General features: G+C 36.2%; 1 protein-coding gene across 1 annotated transcript; it reads right to left on the bottom strand.

The window, feature by feature from the left end:
- Window positions 1–3592: 3592 nt before the first annotated feature.
- On the bottom strand, window positions 3593–18367 carry LOC120126386 (calmodulin-interacting protein 111-like). The gene is made up of 11 exons (XM_039144597.1): window positions 18033–18367; window positions 17776–17934; window positions 16417–17288; window positions 15661–15865; window positions 15176–15383; window positions 7165–7535; window positions 6475–6901; window positions 6114–6194; window positions 5790–5980; window positions 5532–5719; window positions 3593–3749 (listed from the first exon to the last, which is right to left on the bottom strand). Exons 1-11 carry the CDS (start codon window positions 18315–18317, stop codon window positions 3662–3664), a joined length of 3075 nt encoding a protein of 1024 aa, XP_039000528.1. The 5' UTR covers window positions 18318–18367; the 3' UTR covers window positions 3593–3661.
- Between the last annotated feature and the right edge of the window lie 724 nt (window positions 18368–19091).

Consider the following 19091-nt stretch of genomic DNA (forward strand, 5'->3'; position numbering starts at 1 on the left):
CGGAAATTACATGCATCGGAACTTATAGCCCTTAGTCTACCTCGGATCCTTGAGAGGTCAGGGTGAGGTCTGAAATTTACGTATATCGGAAGCTCACATCTCGAACCTGGTCGAGCATAAGGTACGATTACAGAATTTGCGTCCATCGAAATTCGTATCGGTACAACTCAGAAGTTACGTGCATCGGATGTGTACCAAACATACAATATCCATATATTCACAAATAAAGAACGATCGTCATAACGCTAGACTAACTCGGGTGTCCTAGCCGTTTCCCGAGCATCATGCAAAGGTCAATATTATGTCACCTTATCTTGCTTGATTTCTAGGTGATAATTGAGTTAACTTGTTTGTTTTCACTTTCATTGAATACTTGTAGCATATACGAACTCAAAACACCTAAGACCAAACACCCATGATGATTGAACCAAAATTAGCTTCGATATGTTTTGAAAAATACCTCGATATCTATACTTTTATGGGGAGTATCGATACTTTACCCTAGGTATCGATACTCCCCATGAGTATCGATACCAAATTTGGCTTCGATGTTTTCAAAAAAATGCCCCAGTATCGATACTCCTTGAAGGGGTATCGATACTTACCCTTAAAAATGCTTTTTTTGCCTTTCACAAAGAACAAATCAGTACTGTTCTTCCAGTACCGATACCTACAGACCAAAATGCCCTATTTTGGGCACGAAAATGCCTCCTCATCTCACCCATACACTTCCCTAAGACTAGAAAAGCTTATTAGAGTCTTATATAGGATCTTAGAGGTTAAAAGTTATCATCTTTCATTGTTACAAACAACAAAAAATGATCTTGCCATGAAATTACTCTAGCATGCTCTCATGAACAAAACATATCAAAATGCACATACGATGACCTACATGCAGTGTGGTCAAGTTAGAATCGTGTTACCTTGAAGCTAGGTGATTGAAACACGTTCCCAAATCACCCAAGGACTAGTTTTTCCTTACATCTATCCTTTGACCTCTCCCCTTGCTCTTGCACTAATCAAAGCCATGGAAATGAGTTTTTAACTCATCTTAAACTTAAAGGAACACTAGAAATAATTCTTACAACCCAAAACTCTCTAAAAAACGGACTGAATCACAAGGTTCCATAAACCCTACTTAAACCCATATTTTGATAACTTAACCAAAACTTGAAAATAGGGGCTTGAATTGAAGTTTGTAGTTCTTATCTTGGAGTTCTTAAATGAGGATTGAGTTTTTTTAAAGTTCCTAGCTTAAGCTTGGCTTGGAAGGGAAAAGGATAAAGAAAAAGAGAGGAAGAAGACAAAACATGGGATGAAAAAGAAGAGGATGCAACAGACGTGATATCATCAAACAATTAAGGGGTTTCAACCTTTGTTTGAATAATTGGGTTAATTACTCATTTGGTCCTCCCACTTTCAAGTTAAGGTTAAAACACCCTTTTTAAAACTTGTTGGGCTCATCTCAAGCCAAAATCAAATCCAAATGGGTCCTAAGCTTCATAACTAGGGAAAATTATTCTAAAGGTCATTCGAACAAACTCGAAACTCCTTACTCGTATTTTGGGGCGTTACATAAACAATTGAGGCAACGACGTATATAAACGGATCACTCCAACGGCCCCAATCACCAATCATGAAGAGAAAAACTTAAAGAGTATCCAAAACGAACAAACCAAAAAACGATTTCCTCTTAACGACAATCCTATCCGACATAGCTATTCGATAACTAACGGATCGTCATGGACAAATGAACAAAAAACCAAACATCATAAAAGCAACCAACCATGAAAACATGTAGAATCATAGACCTAGAAGAAGACCAATAAAAGAAACTTGCACCGAAAGTTCAAAAACACCGATAGCCATGATACTCTTTACCAAAAAAAAAAGAGTAAAGAGAAAACATTATTATTAAAAAGTAGATAAAAATTAAAGAAAAAGAGGAACAACAGGATATGGAGATGGCCGTGTAAGGCATAAAATATAAAATGGTTAATGAATAAATTATATAACATGTGACTTAAGATGGTTAATGAATAAATTTTTAAAAATTATAAAATAATTATGAAATTTTATTAAATTATAATAAAATATATTTTTGAATAGTTTAGAATGATTATAAGATAATATATGTTCATAATTGTCTTAGTTAATTGACAACACATACATACCCTGCAAACACAACTGCTCGAAGCTATGAGTGTTGGGAATATTAAGGACATGTTTGGTTCTAGAAAATAAGCAAACTATTATGATTTAAATCGATAATTTCAGAAACGAGAATTAATCCAAATTCACCTCTGCTAATTTATAGAGTTTATCCATGGTAAAATTCAAGAGGGTGAAAATTTGCTAAAATTGTCTTACACAAATCGCCATGCAACTGCATAAGAGGGCCAAAAAATCCAACAACAGAAGTAAGAAAACGTTGAACGTTTCGTAATTTTTGCCCTAAAATAACACACGCAACAAAATCCACTACTACTATAAAAACAAAAGGCCTTTGATATTTAGAATGACAGTTAAAAAGAAAACTAGGAGACGGGTTGATCCCCACAAAAGGATCGTGCATAACGCATATTTAAAGTAGCTATTGCCCCTAATTTTACGAAGTTAACTTGAATGAAAGAAACAAGACATGTACACTTAATTAATTATAAATATTTGGTTTGAAGAAAATTCACATGCTATAAAAGTCATAAAAAAACCATATTTGATTATAATATATATATATATATATATATATATTGTACTTATTTTTTAAAATATATTAATTTTAATTTTAAAAGAAGTTGAGGGTTTAATGTTATATTTATAAGGTTTGGTATATTTTTATGAAACGAACATCATTATTCAAGTTCAGGAAGCAAAAAAAAAAAAAAGTGAATTGAAATTATTAAAATTCAACTGTCGTTGATGATGACGGTCGATAGTGAATGATGATAGTAGTAAATTAAAATCTTAATAATTAAAATGTTATAAATCGATAAAGTAAATTATTATTTTTGAAAAAAAATCGATAATCCAAAATTAATAAAAGTTAAAAGAAGATAACAATTTTCATATGTTCCCATAAATAACTCAAAATACAAAAACAATACTTTATTCCAATTTAAACTTTTACCCTCTAAATTTTAATAAGTTACCATTTTAAATTTAAATAATTTACCCCCTTCTAATATTTGATCTTAACTGAGTAATATATCCATGTTGTTACGGTGCAATTAAAGTCATTGACATCAAATGGTTGCTCAATAACCAAATGGAAATCATCATAATCAGGGAAAATTAGGCAATTTCATCAGAACATAACATGTGGGGTAAGATATTTTCAGTGATTTTTTTTTTATTAAACTAAAGTGATAACAAGTGATATCCGTTCTAAATACTCTCAATTATTTAACATTAAACGCTTAATCACTCTGCTACAATTATTGATGCTCGAACTCATAACCTCTAGGGACAAAAACAATTCCTTTAACCACTAAGATAAATTAGTTCGTACATTTTCAGTGAAAATTTAAGTTGGAACTTCAAGTACTTTGGCACATTTCTTTTGGAAATTGAAATTTGAAGCACAAAACAATTGGATAAATATAATTTAATAGACACAGTGTTTGCATAAGTCAAAATTGTGTTTCACTCCATCAAAACTAACTCAAAAATAATGACTCTTTTGTTTCCACAGCAACTGGGCGGACTTGATACCTATGACGGCTCCTATGCAGATAACTGAGACGGCCTTCCTGAATTATTAACACAACAAACCAAATCATTCAATTACTTAGATTTCATCAAACCCAACCAAAACAAAAACTAAGCTCACATATTGCAACTTCAAACAACACTCATCTGTCCTTTGGAGGAATTACATATTTATTTCAAAATCATCACTAAACTTAAGTTTTGATTCACTGAACTACTTACGCAATTTTGTTTTGGTCAACCAAACCTTTAACCTTGTTAAAAAACATAAGAGCAAATTACATATTTAATCACTGAACTACTTATGCAATTTTGTTTTGGTCACCCAACTATTTTTATTTCAAAATCATCACTAAACTTAATTTTTTGTTTCGTTTTGGTTACCCGATTCAATTTATTTTTTAAAATTTATAATATGTAAGAATTCATTTTTATCACATATTGTTTTACTCGACATATAAATTTAATTTATAATAATAAAGAAGAAGAAATAGCTTATCAACATTCAATTTTCACCCTATCCCAGTAAATCACAGTAAAACAAATATGCTTGATATAAATATCTTTCTTTCACCTAGTAGTAAAGAAAACAAAGGTGCCTTCCATTCTGTTGTATGAAACTACCAAGACAAAAGGAGACATAAATGCATTTCTTGTATGGAACAAGAAGAGGTGAAGAACTAAGTACCAGAAATACACTGAACAAAGGTGAATATCACATTATCCATGGAGTAGTCAACAATGTAAATGACTACAAAATTCTAACACAACATAACATAAATTCTAACACAACATAAATTCTAGAAGCTTGACATTCTCCTCAAGTTAACTACTATAGGTCAACCATTTTCATGAAACCAAACCAGAACAATAGAACAAAATTACTTCCATTCGGACTTTCGCTAGTCCACATTCACGTGCATTCTCAATGCTTATTACATGGCATCTCAACACAACCAAGGAAGCATAAAAAGAAAAGACGACATTATTGGATATAAATTTCCATGCATTCAGGAAGTAAATCTACCGGAAGATTTTGCTCTGAATTCATCAGCGGCAAGTGGTTCAGAACCTAACATTTAAAGTTTCTAACTTCCCACCCCAGAAATCTAATGGCACTGTTCTTTATTTTCTTATCAATTTAAGGTGCATCCTCTTTAATCAACGTTGGGGGGAAGCTTTATTTAGGTCTAAATCACTAAATTCAGATGTATATATATGGGAGGCACAGATGGCAAAACAAATAAATAAAGAGACGAACATTAGAACGCCAGCATTAAAACCAAGTAAGCACCGGTCAAGAGAAAAAGGGAAGGCAACTACCCAAAAACAGAAATAAAAAGGAAACATCAAAAAGCATCAAAGACTACATTATAATAATATTTATTATTATAAATTAAATTTGTGTTGAGTAAAAAATGTGATAAAAATGAATTCTTATATGTTACAAATTTAAAAAATAAATTGAATCGATTGGGTGACTAAAACGGAAAAAAAATTAGTGATGATTTTAAAATAAAAAATAGTTAGGTGACCAAAACAGAACCACATAAATAGTTCAGTGACTAAATATGTAATTTGCCCTTGTATTTTTTAACAAAATTAACGGTTTGGAGAGAATGAGGTAACGATTTAAACTTCAATGGGCAAAACATCCCGAAAAATACTTTAGGGGGCAACTTGGTAAAAAGTGCATAGCTTAGGCTGCAATGGAGCATTTAAGTCTGTTTCAAATGCTGAGATTTTCTGTTAGGGAAAGATACATCACAGCTAATCAATCACAATGACATGATGCAGAGAAATAAAGTAAAAGAAATGTTTACCATAAGGTGAAACCGGTCAATCCAGTTGAGCACTGTTGAGATCCTAATTTGTTTTCTACAGAGCTGGAAGAAACAAGCCTTTCAAATTTTGTTGATAGCTCTTGATACAACTGAATTTCCGATGGTCGTGCTCGTCTGATTGCAGCTTTCAAATGGCACATTGTTACTTCTTCAGCATCAAGGCTCTCCTGATTGCAAATTAATGTTAAATCGACAATGGTGAGAAACGTTCAGAAAACCAAGCTTAGACTCACAAACCTCAAGAGCTATGACAGCTGCCTCTCGGCAAATCAATGATATATCAGCACCAGTACAGCCCTCCGTGAGATAAGCAAGCTCTTTTAAGATGACATCACAGCTGCAAGGAGTTTTGCGCAAATGGATACGAAATATATCTTCACGGTCATTCTCATTTGGCGGTCCAACATATAGCAGTCGATCAAAACGTCCTGCATGAATCGTTGTTATATATTAGGAAGTAATCATGTTCATGTTACAAATATTAGTCTATTATAAAGTTGTAAAATTAGCTGTGCTTTCTCTTCTATATCAAGAGTGGATGGAATGGGTGAGAGAAAAGACCTGGTCTTAAAAGTGCAGGGTCAATCTTGTCTGGTCTATTAGTGGCTGCAATTACCATAACATCAACTCTCTGATGCAAGCCTAGATCAACAAGAGTTTCAATCCAGTCAGTATATTTGAAAAGAAAGAAAACTAAATTGTTTTATCACATACGAGCAAACAAGATACATTACAGTTATAATCCAAATAGGACAGATGGAGTCTCCTGATGGAAGGCTAAATCAAACTGAACATGCTTTAAATTAAAATAATCTAGATATAAGCAAAGCTCCAAAGATGCATTCGTAAAAAGAAACAGCGAAGACAAGCAAGAGCACCATTAATATAAGAGGGGAACTAATGCTTCACGTCTAGTACTAACCATCCAACTCAACAAGAAGTTGACTCATGACCCTATCTGAAACTGAAACCCCATCAGTATCCTTCCCACGAACAACGGCGAGGCTATCAATTTCATCAAAAAATATGATTGATGGAGCATTTGCCCTCGCCTTTGCAAAAAGAGATCTTACTGACTTCTCAGATTCACCAACCCATTTGCTGAAAAGTTCTGGACCTTTCACTGCTAGAAAGTTTAATCCAGCTTCTGAAGCCACAGCACGAGCCACGAGGGTTTTGCTACAACCAGGAGGTCCAAACATCAACACCCCTGTGGGAGGCTGCGTGCCAATCCTCTTAAATGCATCCTGGTGTTTTTGAGGCCATTCAACAACTTCTATCAACTGAGTTTTGACCTCCCTTTGACCACCAACATCTTCCCAATTAACTTTTGGAACTTCAAGTATGATCTACAAGCACAGAACAAAGGTCATACCTCACGCTAAAAAACAGTTATATCTTAGTCATAAAATTTTGTAAAAATAAATCAACTAGCAATTCTAAGAAGTTATAACTTCAATCCTTTTTAGTTAATATTTCAAAACAATGCTGAAAGCATAAAATTGTGCACAGAAACTGTTTTTGGTGTTGTCCTTGCAGTAGTAGAGATCAGTAGCCTTGAAAAAATGGCAACAAAATATTTCCCCAAACAACAATTATATCTTAGTCATACCTCACGCATGGCACTCGGTCTCACTTTCATCCTGGCCTTTTCAAAATCTTCAAACACCACTCTTAGCAGGCAATTTTCTTTCACCAAAGACGTCCCTTCAGAAATATTGTCAATGCCGTTATGGATACTAGCTGTTGTTTGTAAGACTGCCTCAGCAGAATCAGGCAATTTGCAAGATGAAGAATCTTTAAATTTAACGTAACGCCTAAGACAAACTAGGGCTGCCTCATTACAAAGTGAAGCTAGATCAGCACCCACAAAACCATGTGTAACCATGGCAAGTTGCTGAACTTGAATATCTGAAATGTTGTGGTCGATTTTTCTGAGAAGAGTGTGCAGTATATCTAGTCGTTGCTTTGGAGATGGCACGCCTACATTTAAATTATCAATATAGCACATCAGAAAGAAGGGAAGAAGATTTGCCACTTGTATTTGCATCGATTGGATGGACAACAAAAGAAGCAAAACAAACTTATTATTCTAAGTTCATTTATGGTTCCACAGACTTCCTTGAACATCGTATAGTGCACTTAGAGTTCACAGACCTGAATATTAGCTATATTCATTTATTTCTTAGATATTTTAAGACGGTAAGAGACATATCTAAACTCGAGTAGCTTTCTATTTCTTCCTCCAAGCAACCTTAGAGGAAAGTAAAGAAGAGTTAACCGCAACTGCTTTATTTCAATTAAATTATATCTGCCTTAGATTTTATCCTGACAAATCAGTTCGTGATAACATCATAAAAAATAAGTGGAATTTGTGATGGCGTAAATGTTGTAATTTATATCACATGAATGTAAGAATAGAACTACCATGAAGAAATATTATCAAGGTTATGAAATTCGAACAAACTTAGAAAGAAGGTTGTTATCATTCACCAAGTAATTTACATGCTTTATAGAGAGAACTAAGTACACATAACGAAGTAGTCCCAAAAAATCAGTAAAGTTCCTAAGAATCAGTAACTAAATTAGTTCCTACTTTACAAGGCAACTCCTAGGACTAAGGTAAGAAATATGTCCTTAATCATAGGGATTCCAACACTCCCCCTCAAGTTGGAGTGTAGATATTTATCCAACCCAGCTTGCCAATAAGTTCCTCAAACATGTTTCTGCTCAAACTTTTGGTTAACAAGTCTGCAACTTTTTGTCTAGTAGGTAGGTAGGTGATGGACACTTCTCCAAAGTTAATTTTCTCTTTGATAAAGTGGCGGTCTATTTCCACATGTTTGGTGCGATCGTGGTGTACAAGATTATGAGGTATGCTGATAGCTTCCTGGTTGTCACAATACATCTTTATAGGTCTGGTGTAGGGCACTTTTAGTTCTCCCATTAGTCTTTGTACCCAGATTCTTTCGTATATACCATGGGATAGTGCTCGATACTTTGCTTCTGCACTGCTGCGTGCTACAACAAATTGTTTTTTGCTTCTCCACGTCACAAGGTTACCCCAAACATAGCTACAGTAACCACTTGTAGAACGTCTATCATTAACAGACCTTGCCCAGTCTGCATCAGTGTATACTTCCACATTTCGGTTGGTAGTTTTCTTGAAATGTATGCCTTTACTAGGAGTCCTTTTTAGATACCTTAATATCCTGTACGCAGCTTCCAGGCACTTCTCCCTTGGAGCATGCATGTACTGACTGATAACACTCACACCGAAGGCTATGTCTGGACGGGTGTGAGATAGGTAGATAAGTCTCCCTACTAGTCGTTGATATCTCCCCCTGTCAACTTCTTCTCCATCATTATCAGTTCCCAATTTAAGATTAAATTCCATAGGAGTTTTGGCTGGTTTGCAACCCAACAAACCGACTTCAGATAGTAGACAAAGAACATACTTTCTTTGGGAGATGGAAATATCTGCCTTAGACCTTGCTATCTCCATTCCAAGGAAGTATTTAAGATTCCCCAAGTCCTTGAGTTTGAATTATGCACTAAGGAACTCTTTTAGCTTCTCAATTTCGCTTGAATCATCTCCTGTTAATATTATATCGTCCACATAAACAATTAGGATGCAACATTTTCCACTTTCCGAGTGTTTATAAAACATGGTGTGGTCGGCTTGTCCTTGAACATAACTTCTACTGATCATAGCTTTGACAAATCGACTGAACCACACCCTTGGAGATTGCTTCAGCCCATATAAGGACTTTTTCAACTTACACACTTTGCCCTTCCTTTCTTCAAACTCGGGTGGGAAATCCATGTACACTTTCTCAATTAATTCTCCATTGAGGAATGCATTTTTTATATCCAATTGATTCAATGGCCAATCCAAGTTGACCACTAGGGATAGAAGAACTCGAATGGTGTTTAACCTGGCAACCGGTGCAAACGTCTCATCGTAGTCAAGGCCATAGGTTTGTGTGAATCCCTTAGCCCCAAGCCGAGCCTTGTGTCGATCAATACTACCATCGGGTTTAAATTTTGTAGTGAAGATCCATTTGCACCCCACTGTCTTCTTCAGGTAGATCCGAGACTTCCCAAGTTTCATTGCTTTTTAGTGCCTTCATTTCTTCCATCACAGCTTGCCTCCACTCATTTGATTCAAGAGCTTCTTCTATATTTTTTGGAGTTTCTACATAATCAACATTAGACACGAGTTTTGTAAGACTTAGACAAGTTTCCATAGGACACAAACCGAGATATAGGGTGTTGAGTGCAGCACCTTGTACCCTTTCGAATTGCAATTGGAAGATAGATGGATGGAGATTGAGGAGAGACTTTTGTTCAGAACAGTCCTCGGTTGGGGATGAAATTAGCACTACTGTATCAGTTTCATGAGGATACCCCCGCCGAGAGTAAACCCGTACTTTTAGACGAATTTCTGGAGCCTGTTCTTGTTGTCTTCCTAGATCAGGTGGTTGTTGCTCCCTAGTGGTGTGATCAACCATGTTAATTTCCTGCTGCACAGATGAAATAGTGTCTAAATTTGGGATTACAATGGCATCCTAGTTATTAGGTTTGTTTGTGGTAGTAGTGGTAGGATCAGGTGGTATAATGAGAAGGATATTAAGGGACTCATCTTCATTGAGTGTCTCCCCTTGAAGATGAGATTTTGCAAAATATGGTTCATTCTAAAAAAAGGTAACGTCCTGAGAGACATACATTCGGTGTAAGGTTGGTAAATAACATTTGTAGCCTTTTTGTGCGGGGAATAGCCAATGAAGACGCAAGTGTGGACTCGAGGATCAAGTTTGGATTGATTGAGTTGATGATTATGGACAAAGGTTTTGCAACCAAATATTTTTTGTGGTAGATTAGGAACACGAAATAAGGGAAAAGCCTTTTGAAGGGTACTTAGAGGTGTTTGGAGATTTAGAACTTTTGATGGTAGTCGGTTTATGAGATAGCAGACAGTAAGGACAACCTCTCCCCACAAATATTTTGGTACACCCATGGTAAACACGAGGGCTCGAGCTACAACAAGTAGATGTCGGTTTTTTCTCTCGGAGATCCCGTTTTGTTGATGAGTGTCAGGACAAGAGCTTTGGTGAACGATTCCTTGGTCAAAGAGATAAGGACTTAGGATAGAGTTAAAATATTCTCTCCCATTGTCAGTGTGGAGAGTATGTATGGTAGAATTAAATTGGGTTTGAACCATTGAGTGAAAGTTTTGGAATATTTTGAGCATTTCAGATTTTTCTTAGAGAAGGTAAACTAACAGACCCTAGTGTGATCATCAATGAAAGTTATAAACCACCTAGCCCCGTAACATTCTTCACTCGACTGGCTCTCCATAGGTCATTGTAGATTAATGAAAAAGGTTGGGATTGTATATATGGTTTTAATGGGTATTGTACACGGGTATGTTTGGATAATTGGCAAATCTCACACTTCAAGGAACTAACACTTTTATTTCGAAATAATAGTGGAAAATGTTTCTTCAAGTACAAAAAGTTTGGATGCCCTAGTCTACGGTGACATAACATAATTGTGTCATCTTTTGAAGTGGATTGAGCCAATCCTCTGTCTTTATTCCAAACATAGAGTACATCATCAACTTTAACAATATCAAGAGCCATTAGAGTAAGGTGTAGCGGGAGGAATAGGTGTTTATTATTGAAGGCAGATTCATATATGATTCTGACTTTCTAGCATTGGGGCAGTCCCAACAGAAGGATGCGATCGATTCCTTGCAGTTTGGGAAAGAATTGGGTTGTGAGTCTAATGGTTCAGTAGTGTATCTGATTTCGGAAGACTATGGTAGGGGAAGTAGTAGAAGTTTCAGGTGATCTGCATCATGCTTATTGTTTGGAGCTGAAAGTTCGGATGGTCTCAGCCGACAATTCGGATTGGTGGATAGAGTTTTTTCGAAGTTTTGTTTTGTTCATCTATTATCGTGCGGAAGCTCATGGTTGTAATGTTTGAATTTGACTTATATGGTTTGTGTTAGCTGTTTTGTTGGCGTCTATTTGATGTATTGTGTTGTATTTCGGGCCATACTTTGGCTTTATGTCAGGTTTGTCTTTTTAGAGCTGTTGGTAGATGTGTTTTTGGCAGCAAGGTATGGGCAAGGTATGGGTTTGCTCGGTGGAGGATGGGCAGCAACCAAGGTTTGTGTGCTAGTGGAGCAGCAGGGCATGGGTGATGGGGAATCGAGCTGCATGTGGGATGTAGGGCTGTTGGGTGTTATGTACTTGTGTTTGGGGTGTAGCATATTGGTATGGGCATCAACCCTTCACGTAGGTGGTAGGTGCACTAGCATGGGCAAGATTTAAAAATGTTCACTGGGTGTTTTGGTGTTTTTTGGGTTGTTTGTAAGGGGATTGTTTGTTTTAACCTTTATGTAATCTTTTCTTATTAATGAATTTTGAGGCACTCTTTTCCTCCTTCCGCTGATTAAGAAACACCGTTTGGTGTTCGATTAATCATGAGGGTTTTTTTAATGAGGCCTCCACTTCTTATAAAAAAAAATCCTCCTCCTCGGTTTCTAATCTTGTACCAAACAACCAAATGCAAAAATTCAGCAAGAACGTTTTCATCCTTGATAAGTTTGATGATTGAAAGTAAATTGCAGGACAAGTTTGGGACATGTAGGACTTTATCAAGAGAAAAATTCTCTGTTAGTTGTATTTTCCCCACTCCAGCCACCCGTGAATAAGAGCCATCAACTATGTGGATTCGGGACTGATCACGGTACGGTGTATAGGTTTGAAAGTTACTTGTTATGTGATCGGAAGCACCTGAATCGAGTACCCAAGAGGAGGAATGGTTGTTAGATTCAAAGCCAATGTTGAGGGCAGTACCTTGGGTAGCTAGAGATCCATGCGCATTAGAAGTACCAAGCAACTTATGAAGGGTCTCAAGTTGGGTTTTGGTCAGGAGAACATCGAGAGCATCATTTGCAACATTAGAGATATTAAAGGTCATCATTGCAGTCTTGTTATCCTTTTGGTTTTTTTCTAGGATAACCATGGAGTTTAAAGCATTTTTCCATTGTATGACCAACACAGTTGCAGTGATTACACCATGGACGAGTTGACCCTGCATCATTTACAACTCAGTTTTTCTGTAATTGTGGTCCCTTGGAGATGAGGGTAGAAGTTTCAACCGGACAGTGACCAAGGTTGTCACAGTTTTAGATTTCTTTATGTTTCCCATCATGACTCGACGCTGATTTTCCTCCCTTCGAACTTCTACAAATGCTTAACCAATAGTTGGTAGAGGAGTTATGCCCAAAATAAGCCCGCGGACTTCATCCATCTCTCGGTTCAATCCTGCTAGGAACTCATAGAGTCGTTCCTTGTTGAGATGTGTCATAAACTTGGAGTGTTCCAAGCCTTCACCCCAGTCAACCTCATAATACACGTCGAGTTCTTGCCATAGGATCTTCATATTGTTGTAGTAATGAGTTACTTCGCAGCGTCCCTTGTCGAGTATCTTTTAATTTGAGTTTGATCTCAAATACTTGAGAAGCATTTCCCAAAACGGAGTAGTTCTTAACTGCATCCCACGTATCTTTCGCAGTATTGAAAAGAAGATAAGTACGACTTATGTGGCTCTCCATCAAGTTGATTAGCCAAGCCATTACAATTGAGTTGTTGAGCTCCCATGCAGAATAAGTAAGATCTTCTATGGTTGGTCGTGGGATGTCTCTATTGTTGTATCATAGTTTTCCACGATCACAAATCACCATGAGAATGGATTGAAACCATTGTAAGAAGTTTTTCCCATCAAGACGATGATTTGTGATTATAAAGGGGGAGTTAAGGTCACCTTGAGTGGCTACCTAATTGGTATTTGGAGGAACTTGTGAAGTTCCAGAATCGAACTGGGTTTCGTCAACCATGGGAGGAAAAGGGAGGCATTTTTTAGAGGGAAATCAGAGTTGAAAGAGAAGGATCGAAAGAGATGAATCGGAATAATCCTAACGCTTTGATGCCATAAACAAACTTAGAAAGAAGGTTGTTATCATTCACCAAGTAATTTACAACCTTTATAGAGAGAACTAAGTACACATAAGGAAGTAATCACTAAAAATCAATAAAATTCCTAAGAATCAGTAACTAAATTAGTTCCTACTTTACAAGGAAACTACTAGCAAGGAGTTCACCACAAAGGGGTATTCCGATGAAAAAAAGTCTTATGTAGTAGCAAGGAGGAGAATCGGGTTTCATAATTGGTGGAAGGAATGTCAACAAAAAATCCGTAATGGGTACAGAAGTGGTTGCTACACGTTATTTATCGAAAACTTACCAAAGAAGATCCATTAGAAGAGGTTTGAATCTTTATTTTGCACTCACAGTCGAGTAATTGATGGTTTCATTCCTAACAAAAGAAATTCAAAAGGGGTTCGTTTTGGGTTTATTCGTTTTGCAACAATCGAAGAAGCAAGAAAAGCGATCTCAGAAATGAATGGTTCTCATATTGACGACAGCAAAATTAGTGTTTCTTTGGCTAAATTTAAACCTCGACAGTCTTTTTGGAGAAAGACCTCGACAACTATTCACCTCAAGTCGGGGATGAAAGTTGTTTCGAGGAATAATCATTGTGAAGTTGAAGGTGTTATGGACGAAGATAAACTTCACGTGTTGAGTAAATGTCTAGTGGGGTGGTGCAAGGAATTTATCAAAATCGGTAATCTCGCTAATCAAATGCAAGCCAAATGCCTCACTGGTTTCTCGTTAATGAGAGCTGCTGGAAATGCAGTACTAATGATTTTTGAAGACTGCTTCATTGAGAAAGGTGAAGAACGATAAATCAGAGACTCGCAAAGTGGTTCTCCAGAGTTGAAGCTTGGTCAAAAAGTCTGGTGGTGGAGTGTCGTCAAGTGTGGTTAGTTTAAGAGGGAGTTCCTTTTCACGCTTGGAATTGAGATACTTTCAAAAACATTGCAGATAAGTGGGGTAATTTATTAGCAATCGACGAAAGCTGTCACTCACCATCATCTTTTGATCGGGCAAAAATTCAAATCCTCACAAAGGCTCATGTGAGAATTGATGAGTCGTTGGAGTTGAAGGTCGATGCTAACTCCTTCAAAATCATAGTGCATGAAATTGAGCCTTCCTTCAAACCAAAGTCTTGGGTCCCTGACGAAGTCGATACTCATTAGATCTCATTTCTTCAATTGGGGCTTTGATTTAGTTTAAATGGTTGCAGGTGTTGGTTTTCTTTTGTGTTATGTTCTTTTGCGTTGTTTTTTTCCTTTTGTTGGAGGTGTAACTTAGAAATAGGGTGATTGTCGATGGGGTTTTTTGGTTGAGGATGTGAGAGTTTTAGGTGTTTCTGGTTTGTTGTAATGGTGTGTTTCTCCATATGAGTAGATTCCGTGTTTTCATATGTATTGGGTATTATTCTTAATAAACTATGAGGTACTCTTTTCTTCCTTCCAATGTTCGTTAACATACTTCTTAGTATGTGGACGAATACGAAGGGAGTTTTTAATGAGACTTTCAACTTTTATATAAAAAAAAAGGCAACTACTAAGACTAAGGTGAGAAATTTGTCCTTAATCTTAGGGATTCCAACAAAATTTAATATCAAAGACAAAATCTTCTTACCTATCTCAAGTTCCCTGTCAAATCTTCCAGGTCGTCTAAGTGCAGGCTCAATGCTATCAAGCCTGTTGGTGGCGGCAATGACAAGTACTCCATCAGTTGTACTAACCCCATCCATCAAATGCAACAAAGTAGCAACCATTCTTTGGGATAGATGTTCACCTCCTTCTTTCCGTGCAGGAGCTATGGCATCTAACTCGTCAATGAACACCTACATAGAGGAACTGTCAGTTAGGTTGCATTTAAGAAGCATAGAAGCTATGCAATAAGCCCTAGAAAACATAAACCTTTAATATTTTTCTTCAAAAGATAAAAACCGAGGTGTTAAAATTGACATGTTAACATTTTGCTACCACATCTTACATCCATTATTTTTTTGTTCATCATCTTCAAGGTGTCTCAAATCTCAACGACTTAAGCATAGAGTTGCAAAGCACATAGAATAGAAGTTAACAAAACTATCATGTTTGACAACAAAAAAATCTAACCACGGAAGGTGCAGCCTGTTTAGCTGACTCAAAAACTTTGAGCAATTCTTGCTCACTTTCTCCATGATATTCACTAACAATCTCAGGTCCATTAACACAGAAGAAGCTAACACCAGCATCACGGACACATAGCCGTGCCAAAGAAGTCTTTCCCGTTCCAGGTGGACCATGAAGAAGTACTCCTTTTATAGTTCGCAAACCAAATCTAAAACAATTACATTAGTCATCATCATTGTAATGTTTGCTATGTGAAACAAATGAGAAAAAAAACAAAGAAAAAGAGGTAGTTGTGAATGAATGCATCAGATAATATCTGACAAAAATAACAATACTTTACTGCTTAAAAACAGAAAATGACACATTCAATTGAAAAAATAAAAAAGAGAGAATATTTTCCCTGTTATAGAAATAAAAACCCACAGAATATATAAATTCTAGGTCCCAGGCTTAACTGTCTAGCCCCCATAATCTCATTCACGTGATTACTTCACCTTATCATGGACCAAATTTAAGTCAAAAACATGTAAAACAAGTTCTAGAGTCTGATGCTAACCAGCTGGAGCAAAATCTGATCCTCTGTAATTTACCTTTATACCAATAAATACATTCTGCGCATTAAAACTTGCCTAATCTTCATTGTAATGAATGTTTCAACATCCAATTTTGTATTTACATGGAAACAAGAAGCCATCACAGAATAGAATAATACTATTAGTTCCAAAAAGTAAACAAGAAGAGCAAATTTATATCATTTACCTTGACATAACATTATTCATCGATGAGAAAATGACTTCATTCAATATTTCATATTCTTTAGACAAGCCACCGAGTTCTAGAATATCATGCTCCACAATGGTTTTCACATCTCCAAGGTCATGTTGCACACACGGCGAAGGTCTTTCAAATTGATTTTCATAAGACAAATCCGATGATGAACATAAGTATACTTTAGTATTGTGGTCAACAACAAAAGCACTATTCACATGCACCATCGGTTCAAGAGTTTGTGGGGCCAAACTTTGATGATTTCCCTTCGTCAAATCCTGATTACTGATACCAGCACCTATCACACGGAAAATGCAAAACTCCGAAAGTATTGGAATTGCCACAATATTTCCACGAAATAGATTACGTGAATACAACCATGAAGTAGCACATGTCTCTAGGAGTTTCTTAGAACTTTTATCCCTTAGTATCTCTTTAACATCAAATGAATCAGCACATAAACCATTTGGTTTGGAGATATTTGATGCAAAGCCTTCACAAAAGGGTGAATCTAGCTGAGCTGAATGAAGAGAACTAAGCTTAGGCTGATACAATGGCGTCTTAGGCGAAGATGCTATTCCATTCTCAAATCGATCATGAGTTTTTCCAGCCGAGAATTCCATTTTAGATTGTAAATCATAGTTTGTATTTACTGTATTCTTGGAAGTTAGCTCTAGATGCAATTGCTGGCAGCTATACAATGAGAGGCAATTAGCATTTAGGTTATGTCCCCTTTCGCTCCCATTTATAAGACCAGTTTGAAATTCACTTTGTATTGTGTAAACAAACACAATGCTGCCAGAAGCGGGAGAACCCAGTGCATATGAAAGGCTTGAAGACAATCTCACTCCATTCTTCAAAACCTAGAAAGAAAGGAAGAATACAATTAAGGCATAGAATCCAATCTCCACGGTATCACCACTGGAATCTCCTAAATTTAGAAGGTAAAATGTCTTTTTTCTTTTGATAAATAAGAATGTGAAATTTAAGACACAGCATCAAGTCCATAATATACAGATTAATGTATGATATATAAAACCAAGATTTATCAGGTTAAATATATACGACATTCCACCAATTCACCTTAACAAAATACAGCGCCTTAAAAAACCCTCTGCAAAATAAGCTACTACATAATCTCCATGAGTAGTTACTGAATCCTTGTAGAAATATCAAGTATCCATTTTTTATTTAATTTTAAAGCATCTACAACAATTGAGGAACCATCCACTTTCTTTAACTTCATAACGCAGTTTGTCTACCTAATTTTTTAGAAGAAAATAATTCATACGCAAAAGGAGAATATATAATATAAAGAGAGTCAGACTACCATATGATTGTCATTCTAACCTTACAAGAGGGAAAAACTGTAGCAAGTGCAAAGTAGTTTCCAACTTCTTTTACAGTTTCATCGGCTGAACCAACACCAAAAGGTAGAGCATATTCATCTGTTACTGAACTTAGAGGAAAACAATTTGAATGTTTATTTTTTAAAACAGCAAGTGAGACCTGGCAATGGATTAGATAAAAATTCAATAGAAGGACGACGGTGGAATATGGGGGTGGGGATGCAATCCGAGAAAATTACAAGGGTCAAAGTGAATTACCGATACTAATGAACCAGGGCTGAGATAAGAAGCAACCATAGAAGATTCTGAGAGCCAGATTTTACAGCTTCTAGTTTCAGAGTCAACATGATTAACTCTGCCAATGAAAGCCGATTTTCCAATAAGAGAAGGATATTGCCTCGAAACTTCATCAAGAGAGCCCCTAAGATCTTCTTCATCAACTTGTGCATCTACAAAAGTAAGTGACGGTGTCTGTGGAAAAGACGGGTCAGAATTTGAGTGTTTAGAGGGCGTCTTTGATTGCTTCTTGAACTTTGAAGGCATCTCGACAGTAGATCCCAAAACCTGGGCGACAAATCAAATAGCTTATTCAAGTTAGGACTAGCTAGAAAATCTGATTACTACTCTTTAAATAATTGCTAATTTATATGTCCTTAATAATTAAATTTTAGAAAGCGCCGGAACTGATGGCGGCCAAGTTGTGGGTAGGTTAACGGAAATCTTTTTTAAGTGGCGTTTGGTTGGATGAATACTTAGAATAAATGGGAATTGGAATCTAATTTCACTATTTTCTTATTTTTTATTTAAGTTTTTTAAGGGAATTAAAATCTTTTATGGAATTCAATTCCATCAAATGAGGGAAAGTGAATTTCATTAAAAAATTGATAGAATTCAATTACCTTGTTGGAGGGTATTGAAATTTGACCATGCCATCCTCATTAATCATTTGATAACTTATTCATATATTGAATAAAAATATTTTTTTATTATTTAGGGTTAGGTTGGATTTCTAATTCATATATTCGGGTCAGGTCGGGTCGGGTGAAACTTTATTTTGGTCGGGTCGGATCGGGTTTTTTTAAGTGTGATATTCGGGTCGGGTTCGAGTTTAGGGTGAAAAAAACCGGACCGACCCGAAAATATATATAATTCGGGTCGAGTCGGATTAAGTCACTGTTTTTATTAAATAAAATTTTTTTTTTATTATTTCGGGTCGGGTCGGATTTCTAATTCATATTTTTGGGTCGGGTTGGATGAAACTTTATTTTGTTCGGGTCGGGTTTTTTAAGTGTGATATTCGGGTCGAGTCGGGTCGGA

Source organism: Hibiscus syriacus, unplaced genomic scaffold, assembly GCF_006381635.1.
Source record: "Hibiscus syriacus cultivar Baekdansim isolate YM2019G1 unplaced genomic scaffold, ASM638163v2 tig00110458_pilon, whole genome shotgun sequence".
Taxonomy (NCBI): Eukaryota; Viridiplantae; Streptophyta; class Magnoliopsida; order Malvales; family Malvaceae; genus Hibiscus; species Hibiscus syriacus.